We start from the raw sequence: 13,845 nt of genomic DNA, 5'->3' as shown, positions 1-13,845 counted from the left end.
TTCAATGGCAGCAAGCAGAGATTTTAAAAAGTGGTGAGAAATTGACACAAAGTATATTAGAAGTTTGCAGAACTTTTTAACATAGTGATTAAACTTTAATTACATTACATTTTTTAAAGAATCAGTCCAGGAGGCCCTGATTGTTCATCCATGCTGATCATATATATTATATATCGTGAGGGCGACTTATTGCGCTGATCATCCTGATCCTGCTGGTGCATGAATGTAATGTCAAACATGACAAGCAACGCTCATATGGTCAGCGCAGGGGAAAAGATGTCTGATGTGAGTCTATCTGATATTACTGCTTGATACTATCACATATTTGACCAATCCAAATTTTGGGAAAAATTTATAACAAATTTGGTTCTTTTCTAATCGGTTCCCTCATCTGTACTTGGTATAAACAGAACAGAATGACAGCAGTGACTTGTGCTTTGGCAGATGGGGCTCACCCTGGAATTACATGGCCTCTGTAGGGGAAATGTATCAGTAGCCCAAACTACCCAGTGATTGCAGCTAATCATCAGGGGTTTCCGAAGTCCTTACACACATGGTCTCCAAGAAACCCCCTTACCATTTTCTTAGGCAAATCAGACCCCAGACAAGACCCCTAAATAAGATCCAGGATCAGATTGACCTCTCCTTGCTCCTAGCATCTCTTCTCCATTGGACCTGCCCCATATGTGTTGGGTGGCCTGCAGCCAGTGGTGGTGGGCCACCAATTTTGATTGTTCTTACACTAGAAGATAATGCAAATTGCCTACAGGTTGCACAGTTTTTCAACTCCTTAAAGTCCACATTAATCGTTCTCCAGACTGGACTTTGGTCCTAGTGCATTATTTCCCATTATTATCACAATTGCATTACAAATCTAAAAAAGAAACAACTTTCCCTGGAGGAACCTTTAAGTTCTAGGCGTCGATGGATTTTACCCGAGTCAAGGAATATATGTGGATTTTAGTTACAATTTGTTGAAAACTTTCTACAGTCATTTGGTACAGAAATTAAGTCCCCACCTAGATGATCAGTGACAGCCCTCTCCTGTCAGGCAACAGATGTGTAACAGGATGGAGTTTTCTCCAGTGAGGTCTCTGTGAGGATCCAAGCAGACAAGTCCTGTCCATGCTCAGATCATGACTGGATGCAAAACAGATCCATTACAGCCTGAGCATGATCTCCTCCATCTCTGCAGGTCACCCCTGATTGGGCATGCACTTGGAGCTGCCCAGTTTGACATCACCTGTGCCATCTGATGCCTACATGCTGGTGGTTGGAGGGAGCAGCATCTCTAAGAAGAAGGCAGACACTGCTGGATGAGTTCTGCAGCTCTTCCAGATGGTGGCAGTGAGAGGCTGTCACCAGGCTGCAGCAAGGAAGAAAATTACATTGGGGAAGACCCAGGAATCCTGAATCTGCTCAGCACTTTCAGAAAAGAGCAGTGCTAGTGTACTACTACTACAAGACAGACAGCATGCCAGTCTGCTGAGAGCATCCCTGCCCTGCAGAAGAGGACCAGGAGGTCTTCTAGATACCTTCAGATGCTCTCAGGCTCAGGAACATGAGTAGACAGCTGTATTTTAAGATGTAACCATCCAGGAACACCACATCCAGGATCCATGTGAAGACTCATGTAATCTCCAGTCATCACCCGTAGAAGGTAGAAGATACCAGGAGGTGGACAACTTGGTAGCAGCTCATTGTGAAGACTCCATTCTTTGTCGATCAGTATGAGACCCAAGGAGTGTCACCTGTCCATCTTGGCTCTCTTGTTGTGTGCTTTAGGGTGCTACTCATCTCAGGAGAAAAGCTCAAGCCCAAGAGCTTCTAGTCGGGCACATCAAGGTCCAAGGGAGCCCGGATTCACCAGGATTAAGAGGAAAAACCTGGCTGTTGACTTTGTCATCCCTGCAGCTTTTAGGAACTCCTTGAGGGATCTGCTGGGTCTGTTTCCTGCAGGGTCAGTAAGCACCAACTTCCAGGCGACCTCTAGCCTGGTCCTAGACTGTGGTCCTCTGGTGGAGTCCTTGGCTGATCTTCCTGCTGGACCTCAACAGCATGGACATCTGAAGAAGGAGCAGCTGTCGGCCAGACCTCAACCGGCACCGCTGTCCAAGGTGCTGAAAGCTGGGACCCTGAAAAGTCTACGCAGATCCAAGCAGCTTATGGTGGAAGTAGGGGGAGATCTTGTGAGGGATGGATGCGGGGTCGGCTGGGAACCAAGGACCTTGGAGGATGGTAAGAACCTGAGCAATGAGGGGCAAAGAGAAGACCTTCCAAGTTCTGTTCTCAAGAGGAGGTTGGAGTTTAACCTGACCGAGCTGTTCAGCTGGTGGCTGGAGTCTAAGGAGGGCAGGCTGAGGATTAGACTCATGCCCCAGAGATCTGCATCCATCCCTGGCAGAGAGGAAACCTTGTCTGCAGCCCTTGGAGCATCCCAGCCAAGATTAATGTTCCAGATCCTGCGCAAGGGTAAGCGACACCTTCATATGTCTGAGCAGAAGATTTATCTCAACTATTGCATGGTGCCCACAGCAGCAGACCTGGAGACCAGGGATGGGGCTGACCTCTGCTGCAGGCTTGTGCTGGCACCTAAGAAATGCACTGATACTTTGTAAATGTCGCAGGGTCCAAGAAAAGTCAGAAGTAGGAACCTCAGGTTTCCAGACTTAGAATTCAGTTGTTTTTGGATGTACCCAAAATTGCTGTAATTACATAATCCGAGATTTTCCTCCATCTGCTCATTTCTTCTTTTCCTTTTTTTTCTTCTTTTTCCTTCCTCTCCTCCTCTTCTTCTTTCTCTTTTTTACCTCTGTTTCTTGTTCGTCTTCATCTCCTCTTTTTCGTCTCATCCGTCTCCTCATTTTTCTTCTGATTCTTCGTTTTTCTCAATAGTATTTTCCTTTTCTCATTCTTCTCCTCCTAGTTGATTTTCTTCCCATTTCCGCGCTGCTTCTTCCTTTTTTCCCTAATCTTCTCCCTCTTCTCTTTCTTTTTGTTCCCCTCTTTCTTCGTTTGCTTCTTCCCCCTGTTCTTCTTCCTCTTTTACGTCTTCCTTTCTTTCTTCTTCCCCTTATACTTTTTCTTCTTCTTCATCCTCCCTTCTTCTTCCAACCTTCTTACCATTCTGTTCCTTTTATTCCCCTTCTTCTTCCATATACACATCTTCATCTTTTTTAATTGTTCTCCATTTTCCCATTCTTCTCATTTTCTTCTTCCTTTTCCCCTTTTCCTTTTCCCCTTTTCCATAATACATAATAATACTGACTTGGGGAGAGAGTCACAGACACTACAGTGGCGTGTATTACTCAGTCAAGTACCACCATGCAGCCCCATGTAGCAACATACAGTACCATGTAGCACTATGTAGCCTTATGTAGAACCAGGCAGCCCTATGTCCCTCCATGTAGAACCATGAAGCACCATGCAGCCCCATGCAGCACTATGTAGCACAATGTAGCACGGTGTAGCGCCATGTAGTACCATGCAGCCCCATGTAGTATCATGTAGCATCATGCAGTACCAAGCAGTCCCATGTAGCGTCATGTAGTACCAAGCAGCCCCATGTAGCGTCATGTAGCACCAAGCAGCTCCATGTAGCACCATGTAGCCCCATGTAGCCTCATGTAGTACCAAGCAGCCCCATGTAGCACCATATAGCCTCATGTAGTACAAAGCAGCCCCATGTAGCCCCATGTATTACCACGCAGCCCCATGTAGCATCATGTAGTACCAAGCAGCCCCATGTAGCATCATGTAGTACCATGCTGCCCCATGTAGCACCATGTAGCCCCATGTGGTACCACTCAGCCCCATGTAGCATACTGTAGCCCCATGTAACATCATGTAGTACCATGCAGCCCCACGTAGTACCACGCAGCCCCATGTAGCATCATGTAGCACCATGCAGCCCCATGTAGCCCCACGTAGTACCAAGCAGCTCCATGTAGCATCATGTAGCACCATGCAGCCCCATATAGCACCATGTAGCCCCATGCAGTACCACGCAGCCCCATGTAGCATCATGTAGTACCACGCAGCCCCATGTAGCATCATGTAGTACCACGCAGCCCCATGTAGCATCATGTAGTACCACGCAGCCCCATGTAGCATCATGTAGTACCACGCAGCCCCATGTAGCATCATGTAGTACCACGCAGCCCCATGTAGCATCATGTAGTACCACACAGCCCCATGTAGCATTATCTTGTTTTTGTTTTTTTTCCACAGTTGTCTTCTATAGATCGTGCCCAGATATTGAGCTCTGAAAGCTTCTCTTCCTTTCCCTGCACTGTGTTCTCTGTATGATTGTGGTCACTGGTCAGAAACCTTCTGAATTTCAAATAAGACTGAAAAAGTCAGACACAGCCGTACCGAGTGTGTCAGGTGTAGCAGAGCTGAGTGTGTCAGATGTAGCAGAGCTGAGTGTGTCAGATGTAGCAGATCTGAGTGTGTCAGATGTAGCAGTCTGAGAGTGTCAGGTGTAGCAGAGCTGAGTGTGTCAGGTGTAGCAGAGCTGTATCAGGTGTAGCAGAGCTGTATCAGGTGTAGCAGACCTGAGTGTGTCAGGCGTAGCAGAGCTGTTTCAGGAGTAGCAGAGCTGAGTGTGTCAGGTGTAGTAGAGCTGTGTCAGGTGTAGCAAAGGTGAGTTTGTCAGGTGTAGCAGAGCTGAGTGTCAGGTGTAGCAGGGCTGAGTGTGTCAGATGTAGCAGAGCTGAGAGTGTCAGGTGTAGCAGAGCTGAGAGTGTCAGGTGTAGCAGTGCTGAGTGTGTCAGATGTAGCAGAGCTGTTTCAGGAGTAGCAGAGCTGAGTGTGTCAGGTGTAGCAGAGCTGTATCAGGTGTAGCAGAGCTGTGTCAGGTGTAGCAGTGCTGAGTTTGTCAGGTGGAGCAGAGCTGAGTGTCAGGTACAGCAGAGCTGTGTCAGGTGTAGCAGAGCTGAGTGTCAGGTGTAGCAGAGCTGTGTCAGGTGTAGCAGAGCTGAGTTTGTCAGGTGGAGCAGAGCTGAGTGTCAGGTACAGCAGAGCTATGTCAGGTGTAGCAGAGCTGAGTGTGTCAGATGTAGCAGAGCTGAGTGTCAGGTACAGCAGAGCTGTGTCAGGTGTAGCAGAGCTGAGAGTGTTAGATGTAGCAGAGCTGAGTGTGTCATGTGCAGCAGAGCTGTGTCAGGTGTAGCAGAGCTGAGAGTGTCATGTGTAGCAGAGCTGTGTTAGGTGTAGCAGGGCTGAGTGTGTCAGGTGTAGCAGAGCTGTGTCAGGTGTAGCAGAGCTGAGTGTGTCAGGTGTAGCAGATCTGAGAGTGTCAGGTGTAGCAGAGCTGAGAGTGTCAGGTGGAGCAGAGCTGAGTGTCAGGTACAGCAGAGCTATGTCAGGTGTAGCAGAGCTGAGTGTGTCAGATGTAGCAGAGCTGAGTGTCAGGTACAGCAGAGCTGTGTCAGGTGTAGCAGAGCTGAGAGTGTCAGGTGTAGCAGAGCTGTGTCAGGTGTAGCAGAGCTGAGAGTGTCATGTGTAGCAGAGCTGTGTTAGGTGTAGCAGGGCTGAGTGTGTCAGGTGTAGCAGAGCTGTGTCAGGTGTAGCAGGCTGAGGGTCAGGTGTAGCAGAGCTGTGTCAGGTGTAGCAGAGCTGAGTGTCAGGTGTAGCAGAGCTGAGTGTCAGGTGTAGCAGATCTGTGTCAGGTGTAGCAGAGCTGAGTGTCAGGTGTAGCAGAGCTGAGGGTCAGGTGTAGCAGAGCTGAGTGTGTCATGTGCAGCAGAGCTGAGTGTCAGGTGTAGCAGAGCTGAGTGTCAGGTGTAGCAGAGCTGAGTGTCAGGTGTAGCAGAGCTGTGTCAGGTGTAGCAGAGCTGTGTCAGGTGTAGCAGAGCTGAGTGTCAGGTGTAGCAGAGCTGAGTGTCAGGTGTAGCAGAGCTGAGTGTCAGGTGTAGCAGAGCTGTGTCAGATGTAGCAGAGCTGTGTTGGGGGAGTGCGAGGTTGTCATGATTGGCCAACACTGCAGAGCCAATGAGTCTATTTGATCAGTGGTTTTGAGACGAGTTTGTTTTCGGCAATATGGACGATGAAAAGAGAAACTGTTCTCATTTTTCCGGTACTTTCAGCTCTTTAGTTTAATCCCGCTCTGCTACATTTGCACATGTGATAAATACCCGGAACTATAGAAGATGTTGTCGTTTGGGGCCGTTATTTTGGGGTGCACAGAACGGACCGTGTCCTGCTATGATCCCCGCAGTGTACGTCTATCATGTCCCTGTGATCAATCTAAAGTCCCCAGAATGCGACTCCAGCTGTTGTTACACCCTTCCATGAATCCTGCATGCTGGGAGTTGTAGTTTCCTAACAATTGGGGGCCACAGGAGGAGCCCACTGTCTTCCCCACCATGCAGTACCGCTCGTGGCCTCCAGGGGGCACTGACAACACGAGAATTTGCTTATGGCGGATTCGCCAACTTCAGACCGGTGTTGGCAGAAAAGCGGCGGAATTCAGAAGAGAAGACCCCGTGGGGTCAGGTCCGGGATGTGGCGGCGACGTGTCTTCCCAGGTGTCCGTGGGGTCAGGTCCGGGATGTGGCGGCGACGTGTCCTCCCAGATGTCCGTGGGGTGAGGTCCGGGATGTGGCGGCGACGTGTCTTCCCAGGTGTCCATGGGGTGAGGTCCGGGATGTGGCGGCGACGTGTCTTCCCAGGTGTCCATGGGGTGAGGTCCGGGATGTGGCAGCGACGTGTCTTCCCAGGTGTCCGTGGGGTCAGGTCCGGGATGTGGCGGCGACGTGTCCTCCCAGGTGTCCATGGGGTGAGGTCCGGGATGTGGCAGCGACGTGTCTTCCCAGGTGTCCGTGGGGTCAGGTCCGGGATGTGGCAGCGACGTGTCCTCCCAGATGTCCGATTTCACCTTTATCGAGATGATTTTTGGGGTCGCAGGCGCAGAGTTTCGTGATGTTACTTTTTTCGTCAGTGATGCCAATTTTCATTTTTGAAGCCGGAACTGAAAATATAAAAACATAATCTGCAGGCAAAAAAAAAAAGAAATCGGAAAGGAAATGGATCCGGACTTCATAAATATTGAGGTCTATGGAAAACGGATCCTAGTGGATGGCTGAGATTTGTAGTGCTGCGCGCGCCCAGAGGGGCTCCGAGACCTCCAGGAAAATCAGATCATTACAGACGGAACAAGAACGGATGCAAAATGGAAACCACAGCGTCCATTCCTGGCCGGATCCGAGACCCCGGGACGTGTGAATTCTATATGGAGGTGATACATTGTAGAGGGCAGGATGACTGATGTGACCCCAGCCTGGAGGTCACCGGGGGTCGCTTCCTTCTCGCACAGTGAGGGGTCCGGAAGTATTAAAAGACCCCATTATTACATTTCTGTAGTCAAACACCTTAACTCTAGGGGGCACCACAGGCAGGACCCCCTGAATCCGCTCATTCCTCACAACATAAAGGACCTGAGCTGGGCTGGGGTCCACATAGAGGGTCTAAGTATGTGACCCCCAATCTATAACATCCAGGTGCCATAATCGTACATGCGGGCGGCCCCATACGTTCTTGGCCGTGCACCCGTTACCATTCCCAGCCTCTGTTGGTACCAACATTATATACGGTTCTTCTACTACAGAGGATCCAACTCCGACTCGTGAGATCACATTTTGGCACAAACTTTTCTCTGTTCTATGCGATGTCGATGGGTCTAATCTTCAGGGAAACATCGAAATGGCCCCAATTTGGTTTATGTAGAATCCAGGGTGCTGTTCCGGCATTGACCACTAGGGGCTTCGTAACTAACTCACCGGAATGCGCCAAAACTACGTTTATTGAAATGTATAAAAGGGGCTGTGCAGGGTCGGCACAAAAGGGGCTGTGCAGGGTCGGCACAAAAGGGGCTGTGCAGGGTCGGCACAAAAGGGGCTGTGCAGGGTCGGCACAAAAGGGGCTGTGCAGGGTCGTCACAAAAGGGGCTGTGCATGGTCGGCTCAAAAGGGGCTGTGCAGGGTCGGCACCAAAGTCTGTGAATCCTCATCGTGCGCTCTGTTAGGATTCTCTGGTGCCGTCGGAGAGACCGGGTGGTCATGGGGCCAGAAATATGCGATATGTATACAGTACAGACCAAAAGTTTGGACACACCTTCTCATTTAAATATTTTTCTCTATTTTCATGACTATGATAATTGCACATTCACACTGAAGGCATCAAAACTATGAATAAACACATGTGGAATTATATACTTAACAAAAAAGTGTGAAACAACTGAAATTATGTCTTATATTCTAGGTTCATCAAAGTAGCCACCTTTTGCTTTGATGACTGCTTTGCACACTCTTGGCATTCTCTTGATGAGCTTCAGGAGGTAGTCACCGGGAATGGTCTTCCAACAATCTTGAAGGAGTTCCCAGAGATGCTTAGCTCTTGTTGGCCTTTTAGCCTTCACTCTGCGGTCCAGCTCACCCCAAACCTTCTCGATTGGGTTCAGGTCTGGTGACTGTGGAGGCCAGGTCATCTGGCGTAGCACCCCATCACTCTCCTTCTTGGTCAAATAGCCCTTACACAGCCTAGAGGTGTGTTTGGGGTCATTGTCCTGTTGAAAAATAAATGATGGTTCAACTAAACGCAAACCGGATGGAATAGCATGCCGCTGCAAGATGCTGTGGTAGCCATGCTGGTTCAGTATGCCTTCAATTTTTAATAAATAGCCAACAGTGTCACCAGCAAAGCCCCCCCACACCATCACACCTCCTCCTCCATGCTTCACGGTGGGAACCAGGCATGTAGAGTCCATCCGTTCACCTTTTCTGCGTCGCACAAAGACACGGTGGTTGGAACCAAAGATCTCAAATTTGGACTCATCAGACCAAAGCACAGATTTCCACTGGTCTAATGTCCATTCCTTGTGTTCTTTAGCCCAAACAAGTCTCTTCTGCTTGTTGCCTGTCCTTAGCAGTGGTTTCCTAGCAGCTATTTTACCATGAAGGCCTGCTGCACAAAGTCTCCTCTTAACAGTTGTTGTAGAGATGTGTCTGCTGCTAGAACTCTGTGTGGCATTGACCTGGTCTCTAATCTGAGCTGCTATTAACCTGTGATTTCTGAGGCTGGTGACTCGGATAAACTTATCCTCAGAAGCAGAGGTGACTCTTGGTCTTCCTTTCCTGGGGCGGTCCTCATGTGAGCCAGTTTCTTTGTAGCTCTTGATGGTTTTTGCCACTGCACTTGGGGACACTTTCAAAGGCAAAAACAGTATTACCAAGAACTTTGAGTTATTTAGATGCGCTTTTGCTTTTTACTTAGTTACAGCAGGGTTTTTGCTCATTTTGTTTCTTGTAGGTTTTGTAAGTTCCAGCCTATAGACTTATTTCAAGTAAGAACTTCTTTTGATGATACAATGGACATGCTTGGAGCTTCTGATCTTCTAGAAGGTCGTACTGGGTCACATTACCGAGTCTTTGGATACATTGTATCATTCATTTCATTTGCATTTGTTTATGTTCCATAGAACATTACAAAGTTGTAGATTTTTAAGTTGAAGTCTAGCAAAGACTCCATGTCGGCTGACCTTCACTGACCTGATCTGAGGAGAAGACTTTAGTTTGGAGAATTCTTGTTACATTAATTTCTCCACGTTGTGTAAATGACGCCCAGCCCGAACATCTGCAGAATATACACAGGGAAAATCTCATGCAGGGCGTTATGGATTTTGTAGCTTTCATATAAAAACTGATAATGATTTGCGATTAGTTTAGCGGAGGACGCTGCTAAAATAGTGTTCCTGGGAAGAGGCGGAAAATGTGGGGTGAAAGCAGAGGAAAAGCCGGGCACATGTCAGGAGGAGGTGAGATGGAGGCTGACGGGGGGCGCGTGTGTGCAGCAGATCGGAGAGCAGAGGGAGAGGCGCTGCGCCGGATTTGGAAATAATTCTGTGGGTCTAGTGCGCTGCTTCTAGGAGAGGGGAACGCGCCTGAACCGCACCTTAAAGACTGATTATTCCAGTGCCGATAATGCTGGAAGAAACAAGAGGGAGATGAATGCATAAATTATCAGCACATAAGTGGTTAAGAGACAGTTTCTGGATATTTATAAACAAATAATAATCAGTGAAGAAACAAAAGATTCTGCAGCTTTCTGTAGACCTGGGTCTGATTCATCCGGACAGTGATTGTCCCATCTGTTGTGATGCAGGACACCACGAGAACTCTTCATTTACCTTCCGCTAAACACCTCCCGATTTACAAAAAGGTGTCGGGACTGACGTAAAAATGATACAAGTTGCCAAGATTTCTGTTGCGAAGTGATGAAGTGTACAGGGGCTCAGATACAATGTATCAGTGCAGACAACGCGTCAGCAGCTGCACAGATCCAGTTTGCTACAATGTATCAGTCCGGAGGCCAGGATGTTTCGCTCACAGAGCGTTGTAAAGGCCGGACACGATTGTATCTGCTGCGCGCAGGGCCAGGTATCGGCAGGTTTATTGCCTGTGAATAGAAACAAGACTTATTGTTCACTGACAGCAAACACTTATCAAAGATGGTGACGAATGGAGACATAAAACACAGCAGAAAGGAGGAGAGCGTGTACGGGAACTAACAATGCCGGGAAGATTTGTTTTATGAAGACATCAGTGATGGAGGAAACACTATATAGACAGAGGCCCTGATTCCAGTGATGTGTCACTTACTGGGATGATTGCTGTAGTTTTGACAAAATCACAGTTTTATCATCTACATATTATCACTAGAGGACTAGCGAACCTGCTGCCAGGTAGTCCCCCATATTCTGTATAACCCGCCCCACCATTGATTGGAAGCTTTCTGCCTATGCACAGTGTACACAGAAAGCAGCCAATCAGTGATGAGGGTGGGGTTATACACAGCTCAGCATTCAGAGCACTGATAAATCTGCAGAAGAGAAAACTGTACTTGTATCCAAACCACAGCACCCAGGAAAGTAAGTGACACATCGCTGGAATCAGGGTCTCTGCCCCTGCATAATGCTGCTGTCATATGGGGTAGCAATAACCTGATAACAGACTCTCTTTAAAGGTAGATCATGTATTATAAATTGAATGTCAGTGCATATTGGGGGAGTAAAGTTTTGCAACAATTGGAGAACCACTGATTCTAACATTTGGGATTTCCACAGGACTGCTTCACCACTCTGGACCACCAGGGATATTAGACAACCTCTTAACTTCTCAAAGACCACCAGGGAAATTAGCATAAATCACTTCACTGCTCTAGACCAGTAGGTGTACTGGACATTAACCCCTTCACCGCTCTAGACCACCAATTGTATTAGACATTAACCCCTTCACCACTCTAGACCACCAGGGAATAATAGGCATTAACCCCTTCTGCATTCTAGACCATTAGGGATTTTAACCCCTAGCCACCCCAGAGCACCATAAGGCTATGTGCACACGTCCAGGATTTCTGGCAGAACGTTCCTGAGCAGAACAGGACATTTTCTGCAAGAAATCTGCATGCGTTTTTTACTGCGTTTTTTTGCGGATTTTTCCGGAGGTTCCCAATGCAATAATAATATTTGGGAAATCCGTAAAAAATCCGCAAAATTAATGAACATGCTACATTTTTTACCGCGATGCGTTTTTTTTTGCGGAAAAAAACGCATCATGTGCACAAAAATTGCGGAATGCATTATAAATGATGGGATGCATATGCATGCGTTTTTTTTGCGTTTTTATAGTGAAAAAACGCGAAAAAAACGCGTAGAATCTGCTACGTGTGCACACAGCCTAAATATCGTAATTATTTTGATAAACCTTGTACACTGTCAGGAGCATAGACATTAACCCCGTAACCCCTCCAGACTAGAAGAAAAAAATCCCTAGACATCCTAGAGCACTCTGATCACTACTCCGACCAACAGGGATGAAGCCAAGAATTCTGTCACTAGCTTCTAATAACCATCGGATGAAGCTTATTAATGTGTTGATTTATAAAGTGACTCATTTCTGTATATAGAGATGTGGAACAGATTGCCATTTTCATTATGGCATCACCACATTTTAACCCCCCTCCACCCTTCAAAAATCTTGCGTTCTTGGATTGTTGATGTATGTGTCTCTTTTAAGGTTTTTTTTCGCGAAAAAGCGCCACTCTTGACTATCGGTTATGTCTGGTATGCACCTTATTTTTAAGAAATATGACCAAGCTGCAATACCTGTTACAACCTATGGAAATGAGTGGCGCTGTTTCTAAGATAAAAAAAAGATTCTGGAGAATTCCATTAACAAGTATGAAAAATCCCTATTCCAGGCGCGATTATTAGTGATCCTTCCAATATTCTGCAGCGTGTCTGCACTCCCTGCACCGATGGGATGTAAAGTTATTCGGCGCTCCTGAGTGACGGCCCGGTAGGTGATTTCATTCCTCCAGTTTGCATTATCAAAGCCATTAACAAATTACTTGAAAGCGATGGGGGATTCTTTGCGCTGTCTGTAACAGGTGGCGCGATCAGTCTTCTTCCTGTACGGAGATTGTCCATTAGTGTTTGATGGATGTCACAAGCCGACGCGTAAAACAAAGACAAACGCTGCTTTATTCCGGAATTAGCCGCAGATATGCAATGATGAATCATCGGAAGTGCCCAATAATGGGAGTAGTCATCAGGGGATGCTTAAAGGATAGCTCCACCTTGCCTTCATTTCCTCAGGGTCATTCCGACCCCTGCACCTCGGACATATTATGACATCATCATCCTGTTTTTGCCGAATTTTTTTTTTTTTTTTTGCATTTTTTTAAGTTTCTTGCATCCAACTTGTAGATCTCAACGTGAGATCCATCTTCTTAAGGGCAGCATTGGAACGCTGTAGAATCTGCATCTCTAGCTATTACTCCCCTTTAATAGGGCAGGTGTGCTCGAGTATGGATAAAAAAATATGTCTGAAACGCGAGGAGAAAAACAGGAGCAGGTAAAAACGGGCAGCAATTCATGCTCAAGCACAAGTCATGATAGGCAGACAATGAATACGTAGGCAAATGCCATAATACAGGGATAAATTACATATTAATAGCATCAGTAGATCCTAAACATATATATTTACACAATACACTCCTTCAAAACTTCAATTTCTAGCATGAAAGGCAGAAACACTAACAGTGAGCCACAGGTTGCACGATAAGTGCAAGAGAATTTTTCTCTGCCTTAAGATCCAAATGGTATTCTTCGTCTTTACAGGCAGAGTGTACTGGTACATAGTGATACATCTCTATACAGCAGTAAATGACACACAATACACTCCTTCAACACTTCAACTTCTAGCATGAAAGGCAGAAACACTAACAGTGAGCCAAGTAAAAGAGAATTTTTCTTTGCCTTAAGATCCAAATGGTATTCTTCGTCTTTACAGGCAGAGTGTACTGGTACATCGCTATATAGCTGTAAACAAAATGTTAAAGAAGACTAAAAAAATAAAAGTCAAACATTTTTATTCGCTAAAAATTTACTAAAAAATAATGAAAAACAAAAATAATCTAATTTAGAATACAGTTTTTAAAAAATAATCAACACAAGCCAGAAAATAGCATGGACATATTTCATGTAATTGTAACAATCTGTACAAGATAATGAATAAAATATTTTTGGACAATCAGTAAATGGTGTAAATAAAAATGACGCAATTGTTTCTTTTTTTCATTTATTTTATCATAAAAATGTATATATACAGTAATTCTTACATTTGTGTTGAGTAAAATGAGCCATAAAAAGGCTATAGGTTGTTTTGCAAAAAACAAGACCTCATATATCAACGTTTATGTGTCTCTGGATGTGGGAATGTGAAAACCGCACATTGTCCCTCATTGTGCTCATGCGCATGCTTTACTTTCGGGTCATCGGTGCTC

General features: G+C 46.3%; 1 protein-coding gene across 2 annotated transcripts in view; it reads left to right on the top strand.

Annotated features, from left to right (window-relative positions):
• Positions 1-623: 623 nt before the first annotated feature.
• ALK (ALK receptor tyrosine kinase) overlaps positions 624-13,845 on the top strand; it is an 880,658-nt gene continuing 867,436 nt past the window's right edge. For both annotated transcript variants that reach the window (XR_013220998.1, XM_077282112.1), the window contains exon 1: positions 624-2,472. Coding sequence is in view for 1 of the 2 variants with exons in the window: in XM_077282112.1 (XP_077138227.1) it covers positions 1,731-2,472 (742 nt within the window). In the remaining variant the exon portion in view is untranslated. The remainder of the gene's footprint in view (positions 2,473-13,845) is intronic.

The sequence above is a fragment of the Ranitomeya variabilis genome, chromosome 2 (genome assembly GCF_051348905.1).
Source record: "Ranitomeya variabilis isolate aRanVar5 chromosome 2, aRanVar5.hap1, whole genome shotgun sequence".
In the NCBI taxonomy this organism is placed as follows: domain Eukaryota; kingdom Metazoa; phylum Chordata; class Amphibia; order Anura; family Dendrobatidae; genus Ranitomeya; species Ranitomeya variabilis.
This window is presented reverse-complemented; position numbering and strand designations above follow the sequence as displayed.